This window comes from Mustela nigripes, chromosome 15 (assembly GCF_022355385.1).
Source record: "Mustela nigripes isolate SB6536 chromosome 15, MUSNIG.SB6536, whole genome shotgun sequence".
Classification (NCBI taxonomy): Eukaryota; Metazoa; Chordata; class Mammalia; order Carnivora; family Mustelidae; genus Mustela; species Mustela nigripes.
Window position 1 is genome coordinate 8,487,233 of NC_081571.1, and position 17,929 is coordinate 8,505,161.

Sequence of the window (17,929 nt, forward strand, 5' to 3'; positions counted from 1 at the left end):
AACTTGATACACAGGTGTTGTAAGTAGATTGATACCTTTGCAACATACACGTCAGAAAGATGAGGAAAATCCTAAGAGCCATTTGGGTCACACAGCACAGTGTCAGCTTGCAAGATGCCAGTTATTGACTTCCTATCCCCACCCTTCCAACCCTGACCCCTGGTGCTGTGGTGGAGCAGCCAAGACCCTTACCCTTGTCTGCTGGCAGTGCTAGGATCTGCCAACAGGGGGCGCTAGAGGGAGCCTGAGAGGCCGGGACAGTAGAAGGGCAAGGTCCTGCCTGTCCCAGACCTGTCCGTGTCCACGGACACAGCCTTCACCCTGGCGGCAGCTGGCACCAGTTTCCAGCTTCAGGAAAAAAAAAAAAATTGGCATTCCCAGGACCAACCATACTGTGTCCCCTCCGTGGGGTCCGGGACAGCAGGTACCTCTCTCTGAGCATGACAGGGCCTTTCCTTCAAGCATCTGGATTCCAACACCCCCAACTTCTTCCCTTTGTTCCTTTGGCCTTAGGGGGTAGTAACTGCCTCAGGTCATCACTAGCTCTGCACTAAAGAGGAACAGCAGCTCCCTTCAACAGCAGTCACAGCACAGAGTGAGAGAAGCCGAACACAATAGAGCACATGTTGTGTAATCCCATTTGTGTGAAGTTCAAAACCAGGCAAAACTAATCTATAGTGAGAGAGATCACCTGAGCGCTTCTCTTTGACAAGAACTATCAACAGGATTCTTTCCGTCTCTTGACCTTGATGATGGTTTATTGAGCTCTACATTTAAGATTCGTGTGCTTTCCTGTGTGTAGAAAGTGATTCAGTGTGTGTTCCTGACTGAACCCCAGTTGGTTCAGAGAGAGGCCAACTAGCCAACTAGAAAGGCTCCGTAGGTACACCCAAACCTAGTGGCAATAGAAGGAGGAGAGAAATCCTGTGACTCTTCAAAGTAACAGTGCAGAGAAATCAGACAGGCCCCGTAGGGCGTCACGAAGAGTGGTACTGATTTAAGGGTCAGAGAAAGCCAATCCTGTGCAGGTGTCTTAGGGAAACTAAAAACACTAAAAATGCAGACTAACCCAGGTGAAACCGGTTATTGAAACAAAAATAAGGAAAACCTCCTAATGTAGTTCTAAGGATCTGTCCGTATTTGACATACTTTGTCAATACAAATTATGTATCCTTTGTATTGGGCAGGTTAAAAATATCTGAAAAGAAATTTAATTATATGTACATTATAAATACTGATCAGATGCTGCTAGTGCTATGGTATATGTCCTTTATCTCCACACCAACCAGAGAGGGTAAGGGTTGCTGATGCCCTTTCCCAGAGGGCATGCTGAGGTTCAGACGGGAAAGTTCACGTTGAAGGCCACACCATCAGTGGTAGAAATGGGTTCTAACTTGGGCCCATCCAGCTCCAGAGGAAGTGCTCTAGAACCAGTTACAGCTGAGGTGAGGAGAGGTGATGGCTGCAAACCGGCCCCAGATTTAAAAAATCAGTCAAGAGTTGAGAACAGAGTCTTGGATGAGATAGCCTCATGTAATAAGTTATTGCTGTTTCAAATGTTCCTGTGATCATTCTGCACACATATGCATACACACACATGTGGTAATGTATATACATGTTACAGATGGCAATCAGTCTTCTACAGCTATTCTGTCTACTGAGTAAATAATGTCTTGTGTAGCCTATGATTTTTCCTACATGAAACGACCTACGCTTCAGGATGGTTGAAACTGAGATGCAACATTTCTGTTTAAAATCCATCTTAAGGCCGCCACCATGCGCTTTCCTCCCTTTTATCATCCCTCATCTAAGAGTGCTTTCTTGAAAACATTCATTTTAAATTTCTTGTTCTTGATTGGAGTCTAGTTCCTTCAGTTTGAGGCATAAATGTGGAAGGCATTCTGAAGACTTAACTGTGAAATACACAATGACCCTCACTGCCCACTCCCTCCTTAAAACTGTAAAGTTATCTCAAAGTCATGTTGTCATGGAGCCCTGGGGTTATAACAGTCAAAAATACTGAACTTCTTGGGTAGGAATCACTGTTTCCCTAGGGTTTTATTCTCCCATTTCTCGCCGATAAAGGATTCTCTCCGGAAGAACAGAGGGCAAAGAAAAAGCAAATGCAAATCATGAGTTAAAAAATGTTTACCTAGCGTATCTTTAATTTTCAGGAAAAGAGTTAATAATTTCTAACTCTTTGTCATCTCTCCCCGACAACCCCTTCAAAGCACTTGAAGTCCAGTGACATTCATGTTTTCAATCAAGAGAAAAATTTCAGAAGGCAAAGAAATTTTCTATATAAGTATTTTGGAATGAATAGGCTGAGTGAAAATAGCTGATCTCCGGCTCTTAAAACACACACACACACACACACACACACACACAGAGAGAGAGAGAGAGAAAGGGCGAGGGGTAGCAGGGTGGAAATGTCCTCAAGGCTCTAGCATCTGAGAAGGAAAAGAAAAGGAGGATTAAGGTTGAGTGGTGAGCAATGGTGTTCTCATTTGTATGCATGATTTATTCCTCCTTGCAATATTTAGGCTGCTCCTTTTAAAAATGAAAGGGGCTCTAAAAGTTGAGCACAACTGGGCAGGCCTCTGGGAGCCCGCACCCCCCACCGTCCCCCTACCCCGTTGTTAAGCCACTGTCCTCCCCCCTGCCTTGAGCTTCCTCCACTCAAGATTATACAGCTTCTTCAGGTGCTTTGATTTGTCTCCTGCTCAAGAGGCAAGGGAAAGAAGCAGAATGGGGAAAGGATCATAGGTTTTAAAATCCTAGAAAGTTCCTTTAGTCATTACCCATTATCGCTGACCCATTATTTACTTAGCAGTCCAGGAGAGCAGGCAGGTTCCTGGGCCGCTCCTTGTCCATCCTAATGACTGACAGGGTTAGTCGGATGTCTCTGTCTGCCCATCATAATAATCCCTCTCCCCAAATTCCGACAACCTTCTCCAAGCACGTAGCTGGAGCAGAAGTCTGCCGTGGACAGTGTAGGAAAATACACATTACACATTTTTATGGGGTAGCTCTGATGGAGGGAGCCCAGGCTGAGTTAGTGAGAAGGCTGGATGCCCAGGTCCCTTAAACAGAAACAAACATTCCTTTTAAGCATTTGAAAAGCTGAAGCAATGGAAAGCCAGCATGCTGCTCATTCATTTAAATGGCTTTTAAATGAATCACTGCGGGTCTGGGTCCGCATGGTAGCAGACAAATGTGATTTGCAGTAAACACAGCCTCTGACGCAGACAGGGAGTCCTGTGAGTGCTGTTACCGGGAGGGGGCCAAACCCTTCCCTGCTCCAAATGTGAGCACCACTGACACTATTCTCCCCTGTGTCCATTTGTGGACCTCCACACTACCTTTCCTCACTAGCTTAGTTCCAAAGGTCATGGTTTCTTCAGCTAATACTTCTGAAGGCAACGGAAACCTGAATTTGTACCCAAACAAGGAGAAAGGATCAGCCATGGAATTCGTGAACTAAAACTGTGCAGTCTGGGGATGCCTGGGTGGCTCAGTTGGTTAAGCAGCTGCCTTCAGCTCTGGTCATGATCCCTGCGTCCTGGGATCGAGTCCCGCATCGGGCTCCTTGCTCGGCAGAAAGGCTGCTTCTCCCTCTGCCTCTGCCTGCCATTCTGTCTGCCTGTGCTTGCTCTCTCTCCCTCTCTCTCTGACAAATAAATAAATAAAATCTTTAAAAAAACAAAACAAAAACTGTGCAGTCTGGAGAAAAATGAGCTCAAGGTAAGTTTAATATAGGAAATATAAGTCAAGCATCTAGGAACATAGAAGTGGAGTGCTAGCCTGAAACTGGGAAGACTGCAGAGTAGGTAGGTCAGACCCATTTGTCTTAAGGGTCTTCTTGCCACTTTGGATGTTGGTGTTATTGTGGAATTGTACTTTTCTAGCCGCAGCAGGAATGACAGGAGATGCTTAGTTTCCCTGGGGCCCTTAAATGGACAGAAAAGAGCCGGTTAGTTTCTTCTTCCTTACAATCAGAGGGTCTGACTTTCTGTCCCACACTGAGAAGTAGAGATATCCCTAGAATCAGCATAAACCAAAAGCTTAAAGAAGAAAACGTACAGCAACAAACTATTTTCCAATCTGTAACTGCTCCTTTTAAAATTTTATTTAGTTTTTACCCCCAGCTGACTTTAAAATATTCCTACAGGGCACAAACCACACCTTACAGATTCTGAGTTTATCATAGTAAGGAAGGTATCCTTAAACCAGCTGTCTGACCTTTTACACTGACAGCTAAATTTCTTGAGTTTTAACCAAAATTGAAACGGTCTGAGGGTCCTTCCAGTGATGTTTATACTTTTAGAAAGACCAGGTAGCACTAAGAACTCATTTATTAAAGTGTACTTATGCTTTAATTGAATTTAATAGCAGAAAAGAGAAGCAAGCACTCCCTGGTCCTTCCATGTTTAAGAAAAGGCTGTGGAAAATGTCACAGAGGGACTCCTGCATCAGGTAAGGGTGGGCTAGATCAGGGATGGTTGAGCTAAGCCCAACAGCCAAATCTGCCCACTGCCTGGTTTTCATGGCCCAAGAGTTCAGAATGGTTTTTACACTTTGAAATTGTTTGGGCGGGGGAGCCAAGTATTTTGTGACATGTGAAAATTTTATGTAATTCAAACATTGGTGTCCATCAGCAAGGTGTCATTGGAACATGGCAATACTCATTTTTTTATGTGTCCCCGATGGCAGCTTTTGTGTGACTGGTAGAGTTGCATGGTTGGTGGAGACCATGTGGCCTGCAAAACCTAAAATATTTCCTCTCTAGCTCCTTCAGGGCATGGGGTGGTGGTGGTGGTGGTGTGGGGGTGGGAGGGGTGGGGAGTAGTTGCAGTTTGCCAGTCTCTAGGCTGATTGATCTCTGAGGTCCTTTTCACTTCCACATTTCTAGGAATTTTACTTCTTTAGATAAGCGAGGATCCTCCCTCAAAGAGAAGGGATGGAACATGCATTAGCCACATAATACAATAATCCCAAAAGACCGTCTCTTTTGTGTTGTCAACACTTCCCACGGAATACATAAAATAATATCCATGCCTAGAATATACATATAAACTTCCCAGATATTGATTACTTTTAAAAGGTAAGCTTTTCGTTCTAGAGAATATTTATCACTTTTTTGCAATTTTATGATGCTAACAGTCTTAACAAGCCATCTGCAGAGTTACCAAGTAAAATAAAAAATGAAAAAAACCCAACTCCCTTGGAATTCATACCATAAAATATTTATTAAGTAAAATGATGTCCCTGCCTGTTATTTTAAAAGATTTGGCTGCGCATCTCTGTTGATACCGCTTACCAACAATGCTTTCACATCATTCAGTCATGAGAGAGAGGGAGAGGAAGGACAGATAGGGAGAGAATAGGCTAGACAGAGGATGGACGGATGGACAGATGGATAAATAAACTGCAGGTATAAACATGTGAAAGACCACACTTTACAATGTTTTAATTGCAAACTTCGGTTTTGCCAGCAGTTGGAAATTTCTTGCACACACTTAGACTTATTTCTTTTAAGTAAACAATACACAGACTCACTTGAATTTCATAATTCAGAACATTAGTAATGAATACAGTGCTTGCTGAGGACTAAAAGAGAGAGGAAAACAAAAACTAACTTTGTGGGGGAAGAAAGGCAATATCTCTTTGAAAAGCTTTTCTCTTGACTCAACAGTCCCCACTGCCTGAAAAATAAGCCATTTTGATAACAAGAGTATAAAAAGCCTTATGATTTGCAAAGTAAATTCTATTCGTGGTTTAAATTTCATCCCAAGTCTCAGGTTATGGCTGAGAAGCCAGATGAAGCATCTTTGTAAAGCATTTCTTTGACTTTTTATAGGGAAACAAGAAAATGTTTTACAGATCTAGGCAGAAATGCTGGTCTTCATTTCTAACAGTAATTACTTGCGCACGGTACTACGGAGACATGGAGATTCGAAAGCCAAAAAGAATGAATGCCAAGCCATACCACGGTAAAATTCAAAGTAACCCGGAGAAGCAGCAGGTGAGAGTTTATGATTTCAAAATAAAAACATCTAATTGCTTCTTCTCAGATGTCACTGTGAAGTCAGCAAATTAGAGGGTACTATGGAGAGTGAGAGGAACGGGTGTATTACTACACCAGCCGCTCCTTCCAAGCTTAAAATAATCCCAGAGTTCTGAAATGCCATTAGTTAAGTGACTATACAATTTCTTTCGGTCTCTTTTTAATGTAGAAAATCACTTTGTAATAAGATCTCTACACAAGGTAAAAAAAGCACAAAATAGACCCCCCAAAAAGCACAAAAATAGACAAAATATATATATCTTTTTACAGTGAAATTAAGATGTGCCTGGGAAACACTGAGATCAAGGACTAATCTCAGGGACTTCCAACTGGCTGTCCTTTCATCAGAGTTCTGTTCTTTAGGTCTTCCCCTGAAACTTGGATGCTTGTAAGAATCTTCCCCAGGTCAAGGGGAGGGAACAGGTGTTCTGACCTGTGTTTGACCTTTGTCAAAAAACAAGAAAGAAACACTAATGAAGATATAATAAAACCCCTTAGCCTACCCAGTTACAAAACTCCTCTGACAGCCATAATTCCAGGGCACTTAAGGCCTTGATCTGTCACACAACCAAGGGCAACAACACAGTCATCTCCAGTTGATGCTTTTTTCCATCATAAATTGATCATGCGCTGGGATGAAACGCAGGCAGAAAGGCTAATTCGGGAAGAGACGTTTTCATACACTTGGGGGCCAAATGAAGTCATCCAACAGAACGGGGCTGTCTGCACCAGCAAGGTGGGAGGACTTCCTCTTAGAGAATCATTTCCAAGTCCACAGCCTCCCTGGGCTCCTCGGTCTCGTAAAGGGACCCGGCCGGCACCCCGAGTTACACAGTCACAGCTGGGTACATCTTCTGTTCACTGTTAGTGTGCGGGAAGGGGGCCTGGATCTGCCGGTAGCCCGTCTGCAGGCTGTCCAGGAAAGGGGGCACGGGGGTCATAGGCACGGAGTCATGCTGCACCGTGTAGCCCACATATGGCGGGTGCAGGTACTGCCCTTGATGGGGCACAATCTGGGTGGCCTGCTGACAGTTCAGCACAGAGAAATTTGTGGGCATGTTGACATACACGTTGTTCATGGTCCCCTCGGGCAAGCAGCAGTTGGTCTGGGACCTCGTTGGGGGCGCCCGGGCCCCTGAGTTGGCGCTGGAGCTGGAGCTGGCCGCCGTGCTGGACTGGCGGGAGGAGGACCCTCGCGAAGTGCTGCCACTGGGGATCATGGGGATGGTCTCCATCAAGCGGTTCCCTCCAGGGGCGCGGCTCTGCTGGGGCTCCTGCTTGGGCCGGAGACATCTGCAGCAGCAAGCAGCCACGAGTGACCCCAAGATGATGAAGGCGACAAAAACAGACCCAACGATGAGGAATGGCACGTAGATGGGGACTAAAGGATAAGAAAACACATTGTGAGGATTTACTCTCAGAATGCAGTGAAAATCGGTGTCTGGCAGCAGGATCCGTAAATGAGCGGCGGCCACACCCACAACTACGCAACTGGTTCCGGGGCTCCAGTGGCTGGGCAGGTCTGCGTGCTCATTAGCAGCCCGCCACACGCACCGTCCTTCATCAGGTGCTTTGGAAAGCAGCTAAGGCCCTACAGGGAGAGCAGATCAACGCCCCCAAAGCAAAACGGCTAACATTCACAGCTAGGCTTGCCAACTGCAACACTGGCTGAGAACACTGTCCAATTTAGCACAAATACGAATTTAAGGTTTTGAGACTTCTAAGGTTCCTATTATAACTCAACCGCCTGAACTGCCCTAACAGATAGTTGTAGGATCTGCATAGAAGTGAATTTTATTATTTAAGAACCTCCCCCGCCAGAATAATATTCTTTGCAAACCTCCTTTTGTCACTTCAGAACTGTTCTTTTTTTTTTTTTTTTTTTTTCCACAAGCAAATAAATAAAAAACTGAGGGGCACCTGGGTGACTCAGTCCGTTAAGCATCTGCTTTGAGCTCAGGTCATGATCTCGGGGTCCTGGAACTGAGCCCTAGGTGGGGCTCCCTGCTCTGCAGAGAGTCTGCTTCTCCCTCTGCCCTTCCTGCCCCCTGCTTGTGCTCTCTTTCTCACTCTCAAATAACTAAAAATTTTTAAAAATAAATAAGTAAAAAATTTAAATCCAGCCGTGACCATTTTCAAATCTGTCATGTAAGACACAAAGGTCAAAGAAGGGTAAAAACCAAACCAAACCAAAACAACAACAACAAAAACCCCAAAACACCTGTACACTCACTTGCCTAGCTGAGCACTGGACATTGGGCTCACAGCGTGCGCCATATGGTGGAAAGGTGAAGTGACTTATGGAGAGAGAAGCTATTCCAGGCCGCAGATGACCATGAGGCAAGGTACCAAGAACGAATGTTGGGTGCAACAAGACCCAGGAAGAAGAGCAGCCCCTGTGCTCAAGAAGGCCCCCAGGCAGAGCCAGGGCGGCTGGGGTGCAGCAGTTACACCTGAACTTAACAACACTGGGCTCTGTGGGCAGAACTATAAAGCCTGCAGACCAGAGAGCGGTGGGCATCATCTTTAACAAGTGAGGTGTGTTCTGAAAAATAACATGAAAGTTACAACATGAAACATGAAAATAACAACTTTCCTCTAGTTGATAGTGAGTTCCATTTTTACACATTACTGAAAACAAGCTTCATGGGGCTGGCACACTAAGGCTTTTGGAAGCTAGACACACTGGCTGATGGGGGCAGAGAATGGGGAGAGAGGAGGCTTCAGAATGCCTCAGAGCCACTTCTGTGGACTTCCACCCTGTGTCACCAAGAAACAGTTCTTTGATATGCTCCTGCCCATTGCCTTGATTGTTTGATTGGAAAATACAGAAGGACGGGAACTAGGGCTCCCCAGTTCTGGCCAAGCCCAGGGCCAGTGCAGTGATAGGGTGGCACTTGGGGAAAAAAGCCCAGTTCTCCTGCACCTCTGGGGTCAAATTCATGAAAAACCCTTGGACTGTCTGCTAGAGCAGCAGCCTTTCTAATTATGCTCCTTTCCACAGCTCTGATATTCCCGACAGCAGTTTCTAGAATACAGTGCCACATGGAGACCTGGAAGATCATGCCTTGTGAAGTAAGACATACTTTACAGGGCATTTCATCAAAGACTGACATCTGATGATCTCCTAAACCTTCAGTGCCGAAGAAGAAATACTATATTTATGTGATGCCCTTTTCTCATATGGGAACACTTGCTCCAAAGCCCACAGAGCCTAGTGGATCTTCAGATGATGGGACTGTTCTAATCACAGGCTAGCAATAATGCACTGGAGCAGTGGGTGCAGGTGATAAAGATTTCATTCTTGAAATTAAGATACCAGCCCTAAATAGGTTATTAGGATGTAAACAAATAAGGGTTAAAAATAGAAAGAAAGAACACTCCAAACATTATAGCAGAAACTAAACTAGCTGGAAGCAGGGTAAGTCCACAGAATGAGTTTTGGGGAGAAAGAACTGTTCTCCTTCCAGGATTTTTAATTGGGAGGGTTAATGACCTTCTGCGCTCCATAAATTCTCTTCACTGGCTGTGGTCCTCCTTGACTGGAGAAGTGAGAGGAACGGAATTTTTAGGAAAAAAGGCTTCAAAGTAGAGTGAAGAAGGCACCCACACACAACACACAGACTCATGAGAAGTTGGCTGCCTCCTGATGTGTCCAAAATCAACCCAACTTTTGAGAGACCACTAATGAGACCAACTTAGATACATCAAGGTAGAGTTCTGTCTTTGGCTCATTTCTCAAGGCTCTCGTCAACCACTGTATACCGCTGCAACCATGAGCTGGAGGATGAAGGCAGCAGCTTTTCTGGAATTATTACGCTCAGTTCTCCACTCTTCAGATTCAAGGCAGCAGAACAGTAGGAGTAGCTTGCCCTTAAAATGCCAGCCTGCAAAGGTAACAGCACTGAAGAGAATTGCCGCTTATCAGGCCCCGGAGACAGTTCTGGAAACTCAGTGCCAAAGCTCAGGTAGCTTAAACCCCGGCTTGGGGTGCTGGTAAAAATCCTCTCCTTCACATAACCAGCTGCAGAAGGAGGAGACGTCCATTCCATGACCTGTTTGCCATTTAGCCAGGTGCTAAATCCTCCCTCCCATCCACATATTGGGGTAGACCCTCAAGGGAGGCCGTCTGTGAGGTTTCTGAAGAATGGTGGAAGTGGACCCTATCAAATTCATTCCTGAATTTGTTTATGTTGCCAGCTCTGGCTTTGGCAACTTGAAAAAATATATAATTTTAAAAAATCAAAGCCGCAAAGAGCAAGCTTGGACACGGCTCTAATGTCACACCTACTAAGTCTGACGTGGTCAGGAGAATTGTCCAGAAACCGGAGAGGCTTGCAGCCCAGTGTTCAGAGGATGAGAATGCCCGGGGTTTGGCAGAATGCATTACCCACAGGAAGGCCCTGAGGAGCTGCCTGCCTTCTGGGAAGCCTTTATGAACGGAAGCGCCCCCCAGAACACCCTCTGGCTGGGGTCGCGCCCTCACGGCTTTCCGGGGTACCATCAAGACATTTGCCCTTATTAGAAGTTGGACCCGCGGAGACAGGAGGTATGGGAGGGGAAACAAAGGTCCCTGGCCAAGAGGAACGCGGCGCTGTCTGCACCCCACACTGCCTTACGTATGTGATTTTCTTCGTAAAATCCAAGCCAACCCACTCTGCAGGTGACAGATGGGGAGACTGAGGCTCGGGGCGTGAAATGGTGCTCCACTTCGCACGGAGTTAACTGCTGGGCCAGGATGCAGACACCACCTCCTGGTCCAGGACCTTCTCTGAAATTCCCGTGCTCCTGATTCCTTTCCCGTCACGCCCCGGCAAAGCTAACCTTCCTCCCCTCTCCCGCCCGGACCCGCCTGCCCTACCTGCCGAGCCGTCTGGGCCGTCTTTGTCCGCCCGGCCGGGCTCGCCGGCGCCCTGCTGGCGGTCGTTGTCGCAGCCGCCCTGGTCCAGGCGCGCCTCGGCGCTGGAGCAGCAGTAGCGCAGCGCGCAGCTGCCGCAGCAGATGGTGGCGTCGCCGCCGTCGAAGCGCTCGGGGCACTGGAAGCCGATGCGCCAGACGCCCTGCGCGTCCAGCCAGCCGTGGCAGTACTCGCCGCTGGCCCGCGCCCCCGCCGCCAGCAGCGCGGCCAGCAGCAGCTGTAGGAGCGAAGCGGCGTTCCGAGGGGAGGCGGCGGGCGAGCGGCGTCCGCCCCACATGGCACCACCCTGGGCGCGGGCGGCGCGGTTCCAGGGGGCGCAGAGAAGTCTCCGGGAAGTCGCGGTCCCGGCGACCCGGCTCTCAGGGGTGCGGAGGCCGGGACTTAGACGCCCGAGGGTCCCTTCCGCGGCGCTCTGCAAGCCGCCCTCTGCCGCGACGTCCAGTCCTAAGCCATCCCTCCCTCGGCTGGGCGGCCCGGTCCCTCGTGGGGCTGTCTGGAGAGCGGGCACTCGCTGATAGAACTCTCTGGGCGCAGTCAGAGGGGCCGCGGAGCTGCCGTCCCGCAGCCCCCGGAGGCTTCAGTCCCGACGGGATCCTCCCCGCGCATCCCCGAGGGGACGCTCACTCCCGTTGCCGACCTGAAGCCAGGTCGCGGCCGCAGACTTTTAAGCCTCGGCGTCCCGCGCACGAGTTGGGGAGAGTCTCCCCTCCTTTATTCCCCTTTCGGGCGGCGAGAAGGGGCCGAGAAGGCGGGCAGCGCGCTCAGGGCTCCCGGCAGCAAGTGCAGCGGCCGGCCGTGCTCAGCCTCCCCAGCTCCGAACTCGGTCCGCATGGCTCCGGCCGCGCCGCCCGGGCAGCGCTGCCCTGCGCGGGGCTGACGGCCAATCCTCCCAGCGCACGCCGCCGTCCGGGACGCGAGCGACCGTCCGGGACGCGAGCGACGGTCCGGCGCGCCCCCTCCGCCGCCGCCCCGGGAGCCTGGCTGGCTGGCGGCGGCCGCGGCTGATGCTGGGCGCGGGTCCAGGCGGGCGGCTCGTCCCCGGCTCCCCTGCTCCGCCTCTCCGGCTGCAGCTCGCTCTCACGGGCGCCGGGCAGCCTCCGACCGGCTCTCCCTCTCGCCTTGGCCGCCGCTTCCCTCGGGAGGGGCGCACCGATGGGAACCTCCCACGGAAGTTTCAGTCCTCAGGGCTGCGGAGGAAGCCGAGCGCGAGCAGTCCCGACGCCCGGCAACGAGCCAGCTCCGACTGGGCTCGCCGTGGCGCCGCGCGGCACTCTTATTAGGGGCTGGCGGCTCCCGGGACGCGCATGCGCGCTGCGCGGGCTTCCCTCCTCCCAGGGACGCCCGGAGACGCCGGGAGCCCTTCACCTTCCGACGCCGGTGGGGCCACGGGCCACGGGCTCGCATGGGCGCGGGAGAAAACAGAATTCAGACGATCTGGGCCTTCCTAACGCAGGAACGGCGATCATGGTTATAAAAGCAAACTAGGCTGGCTTATAGGAGATCCTCGGCGTTCGATCTGATTGTCAAAACTTCCCCAAGGAAGGATTAGAATTCCTTCCCGTTTTACAGCCGGTGAAATTGCCACTCGGATTAACTGTCTCTCTCCACTTCCACCAGCTCGTGCCCTGGCCACGGCTGGTCACAGACCACAAACGTGGATGCCTGTGGAAGGGTTCGCACGCCTGGGCCTGCGTCTGGTGGGCTGTGTCCGGGCTTCCGCCAGGTGGAACAGAGAGACTTCAGGAAAAACATTATAAATTTGGCCACTGCCTAGATGATCTGTGTCGAATTTTCTCCTTCCATATTTGGCCGTGGCGGTTTACTGGGTTTAAGCAGAAAGGTGCCTCCGTTCAACATTTGGCCTTACGGGTGCAGACAGCTGCAGTGAGGAAGAAAACAAGGTTCAGACAGACCCGAAACGCGGCTTTGATGAAGGAGAAATTAATAGCTTCTCCCTTGCGGAAGCTAAAACAACAGGTGCTGATGCTATTAAAGCAGCAGTGATTATTTTTAAAAGAACTAGTGACCCTTCCGACACGGTCTGGAAGTCAGCGGACCTGATATCTCGGCCCAGCCCTACCAGTAAAGAAATATTGTATTTTGTTGGCCTCGGTTTCCTCCTCTTCGAGGTGGAACCTGGGATGTGATAACCGCTGAAGTCCCTTCCAAGTCCTCGACTGTAGAACACAAGGCTATTGCATCCATGGCAAAGACACTGCTGTTCAAACAAGCACTAGGCACTTGTGTATGCCTGGGAAATGTGCACAGACTCAGGCGTGGTTGATACTCTTCCACTCAGCCCAACAAAATGAAATCAAAGGAAAAAACTACCCTTTTCTCTACCCCCAAAGAACACCTCATTCTCTCTCTCTCTCTCTCTCTCTCTTTTTTAAGAACACCTCATTCTTTTCAATAAGGCTCTCTCCAAGAATTGCGTTTAATTTCATGGATCTTGGGAGGTTATTTTCAGCTTCATAAAATTATGAATTTTAAATGCACCGGCCACCGAATTTTCTTAACCCCATATGTTAACAAGATTTCAATGTCAAATTATTCATTCGACAAACACATTACAGTCTTACAGCGGTATCACATAAATATACTGTTCTCTGTTGGGTACTAGGGATTCATGGAGAATCCAGATTCATGGAGAATCACGGACATCCCCTTCAAAGGGAGCTCAAGGTCTCTGGGGCAAAGCAAATTGGACAGAGAGAGAGTTGAATAAACAAAGATGATATAAGTCTGATAAAAACTGTGACTGGTGGTGTACTGAGTCAGTTTAAGCACATAACCTGGGGGTGAGGAGGGTAGGGAGGCCAGAAAAATCATCAGAAGAATGGATTAAATTACACCAGAAGAAAGTGAGGGAAGACCCATTTATTTCAGGTTAAGTCATTTTCTTAAAAGATCTTATTAGCTACCTTGACTGAGGGCTTATTCTGTACCCAGCCCTATGCTCAGGTTTACATGCATAGCCTCATGGAATCCTCACAACAACCCTATGAAGAAGACAGAGCCACGATCCTCAGTTTACTAGTGAGAATAATTTGCCCAATCCATGCAGATAGAAATTGTCTGCTTGCCTGGACTACACCAAATTCTGGCCCACTCCACCACACTGCTGGCCCCCACAATCTCCACTGCCATCAGCCCGGGGTTAACTGTGAACTCCACGCCAATCACCAGATGCTTCGGTATCATTATTTTCCTACAGCACCATACATTTATTAGGGTGCTGTCTACAGGGTTAATACCTGACTTTCTTTTTTTCCCCTTTGGAAAAAAAAAGTGAATGAAAAATAATTATACATTTCTCCAGACAGTACCTATACCATACTCTTCTTCCACTATCCAATTATCCTCTTCTCTAAAACACTGACTACTCTTTCTTTATGAAGAAAGCAACATTGAGCATTTTCATATTGGAATTAATTGGGTGGACCCAGTAATGCCACAGTTCCAACACAATATGTTTTTCCCAAACAGCTCACAGTTTAGTCACTGTTAGTAAACTTGGAAGTGCAGAATTATGAATGAATTCATGGTCTTTTTTATTGTTGTGTTCCTTTGTTGCTTGAAAACTAAGGAATGGCCTGGGCCCCTGGGTGGTTCCGTTGGTTGAGTGAAACCAGCTCTTGGTTTTAGCTCAGGTGGTGATCTCAGGGTCCTGACCTCACGGTCACGAGATGGAGCTCTGTGTTGGGCTCCATGCTCAGCTAGGAGTCTGCTTGTGATAATTTCTCCCACTCCCTCTCCCTCCCGCTCATCTCCTCCCCCACCCATTCATGCTCTATTGCTCTCTATCTCTCAAATAAATAAGGGAAATCTTTAAAAAAAAAAAATTAAGGACGGGCCCGTTTCATAGTTACTTTCCTATGGTGGTTGATTGTCCTCAAGGCTCAGATCCTTTAAATCACTCTGTGCTCCTCTGGCTTGTTTTTACTTTTAATTTCTGTCTCTAGTATGTCATATTAAAATTTTGTAAAATAAGATGCCAAGTACTTATTGAGCTTCTCTATAGAAGGTACTATGGGGATATATTAAGTGGGTCTTGTTCCTTCCACAAGAAATAAAAAGAAATTTCCTCACTGTCCTTAACAGACAGCCTAAACTAATTTTACTAGTCTCTTCTGAGAAACTGTAACTAGAAATCATAACATACAGGTAGTAGTAATAATAGTTTATTATAATCCAAATGAAATGTCAGGCAGTCTGCCAAAACATATTTAAACACATATGAAAGAGTACCCTCTTCCCTTTCAAAAAGCTTAATTCTATAGACATTCACTGCAAAAGTACATTTTCAGGTAATTTTGTCTTTCAATCTGCCTGTGACTATGAATAAAATGCAATTGATTTAAATGCAAACTGCTGACATAGCTTCAAAAGTACAAGTAGAAAGTCCTATAACTAAAGCAATGATTACTTATACCTTTACTAACTGGAGTTGACACAAATCATATGGAGGTAATCATATTTCATTTGGCTGGCAGTTCTAAACGAGGCAAGATCTCCAGTGTTGTTCTGCAAGCTTCAGTAAGAGCAGAAGGTTCTTACCATCTGTACACCAGTCAGCAGTCTGTTTAGGAAGAATGGCTTTCACTGGGTTCATTCATTTTTTTTTTCCTTCCTCTTTTATAAATAGGAGTAGTATTGAAAATTCACATTTGGTTGGCCAGAAGTTCTTTTAAGTTAAAGTGTTTGTGTTAACAAATGAGACCTCAAACCCAAACAAATATGCTAATTTACATTTCTTTTAATTTTGCCTCGTGGTTACCTAACCTCATCTGAAAATAAAAATGGTCATAAAATTTTGAAAAAAAAATAGCTTTCTTGTTGCTTTCAAATTTCTCATCTTTCATCCTCCTATTATTTTCCTTTGTAATTAATATACTGACTTTTAGCAAAGTAATTTCCGTCTTTTAAATTCTTTTTTTTTTCTTGGGGCGCCTGGGTGGCTCAGTCAGTTAAGTGACAGACTCTTAATTTTGGCTCAGGTCATGATCTCAGGATTGTGAGATTGAGCCCCGCCTCCCGTCCTGCACTGGGCCTCCAGGCTTAGTGAAGAGTCAGCTTCTTTCCTTCTCTCCCTCTCTTTCTCTCTCTGCCCCCATCCCCTGCGCGTACATACACTTTCTCTCTCTCTCAAATAAATAAATAAATCTTAAAAAACTTTTTTCTCATCTCACATTGACCTTAAACATTTGACACACTTCTCTCTCTCTCCCCCATCCTCACCCCTAACTCCACAGTTTTAATGAGCCATTTTTTAATGTCGATCTTGATGTTTACTATTGTTCTATTTTCTTTTGGGTAATACAGAGTTCCAAGCCAGCCAGGACTTCTTGCAGGAAAGCTGGAACATCTGGAAGGGTGGCATAAACAAAATCAACCTGGCATTAAAAGCGCACAGCAAATATCTGCGAGTCACATAACATAACTGGTTCACATAGTATCCAGAGTACGTATACAAATCAACAACAAAAAGACAAACCATTCAATTAAAAAACAGGCAAAGGGTTTGAATAACCATTTCTCCAACAACCAACAAACATAAAGGAATACTCAACATGGTTAGTCATTAGGGAAATGCACATTAAAATCACAATGAGATACCATGTTACACCTGCTAGGATGGCAATAATAAAAATAATAATAATCAGAAAATAATAAGAATTGAAGAGGATATGGAGATATGGGAACCCTTGCACATTGCTAGTGGAAATATAAAATGGTGCAACCACTGTACAAAACAGCTTGGCATGGGGTGCCAGGGTGGCTCAGTTGGTCGAGCAACTGCCTTTGGCTCAGGTCATGATCTCTGGGATTGAGGCCCATGCATCGGGCTCCTTGCTCCGTGGGGAGTCTGCTTTTCCCTCTGCCTCTGCCTGCCACTCTGCCTGCCTGAGCACGCTCTCTCTCACTCTAACAAATAAATACATAAATAAAATCTTAAAACAAACAAACAAACAATGAAACGTATCTAAATTTTAAAGGCATTCTGAGTATCAAAGCGTGGGTATAAAATACCTGGTGAGATTAGACTAAAAAAAACTGGTGCTTGGGAGAAATCCTTGGATGGTGAGTAAGTTCAGAGGGAGGGCATTCCTAGCTAGAGCCTCCCCCTACCCCACCTGCACAGACCTTCCTTGGAGACTGAAGGTGAGAGATGTTTTGCAATGAGAGAGGATACAAGAAAGGAACAGGTTCTTTCTGGATGTCACCATGTGAAAATCAACATGTAAGCCATGCACCCAGTTGTGCCAGCAGCTTTCACCCATGGCCAGAGAAGCTCCATTGTGCCCCCATCGGTGGTTTTGGCTTTGCCATCAGTGCCTGGTTTGGTCCAGGCAGTGTCATTGCCAGCACCTTCTGTGGGCACTAGAGGTATCATTTCTGTCCTCAGCATAGGAGTTGGCACCACTGAGAGCTAGAGGTGCCTCAAGGAAACTGCACCAGCCTCGTGGGCACCAGATGAATGAGTTTGGAAGGGGACAATCTGGAGGGATTCTCACAACTAAGAGGAATTTCTGGGTGGGGAGGGGCTCCTCCCTACAGAACAAGAGAGGGTAGGGAAATGTCTAATCTTGGTATGTAGTAAGGGATTATATTGTTTCACATCCAGGCTAAGAAACTAGATTCAAGGAATAAATAATATATATACATATATATTTATATATATATATATATAAATAATAAATAATCTTATTATTTATGAAAATAACTCAGAAGACAGGTCCCTTGGGATTTTATATTATTAAGATCATCGTTTTTATGACCTGGTCATAGGGAAAAAAAATGTCCACTTATCCTGGGTGTTTAGATTTGATGTAAATAGGAATCTCCTTCATCAAAGCTCCCTCACGAGTCTCCTGGTAAAAACATAAAAAGATAAAAGGACCATTGTGCTGCTTATTTTAGCAGAAGCGGAATGATGGAAT

At 46.8% G+C, this 17,929-nt stretch overlaps 1 protein-coding gene across 1 annotated transcript; it reads right to left on the minus strand.

Moving 5' to 3' along the window:
- Window positions 1-5,445: 5,445 nt before the first annotated feature.
- SHISA2 (shisa family member 2) lies at window positions 5,446-12,250 on the minus strand. Its single transcript, XM_059377734.1, has 2 exons — window positions 10,929-12,250; window positions 5,446-7,448 (listed from the first exon to the last, which is right to left on the minus strand). Exons 1-2 carry the CDS (start codon window positions 11,260-11,262, stop codon window positions 6,895-6,897), a joined length of 888 nt encoding a protein of 295 aa, XP_059233717.1. The 5' UTR covers window positions 11,263-12,250; the 3' UTR covers window positions 5,446-6,894.
- Window positions 12,251-17,929: the final 5,679 nt, after the last annotated feature.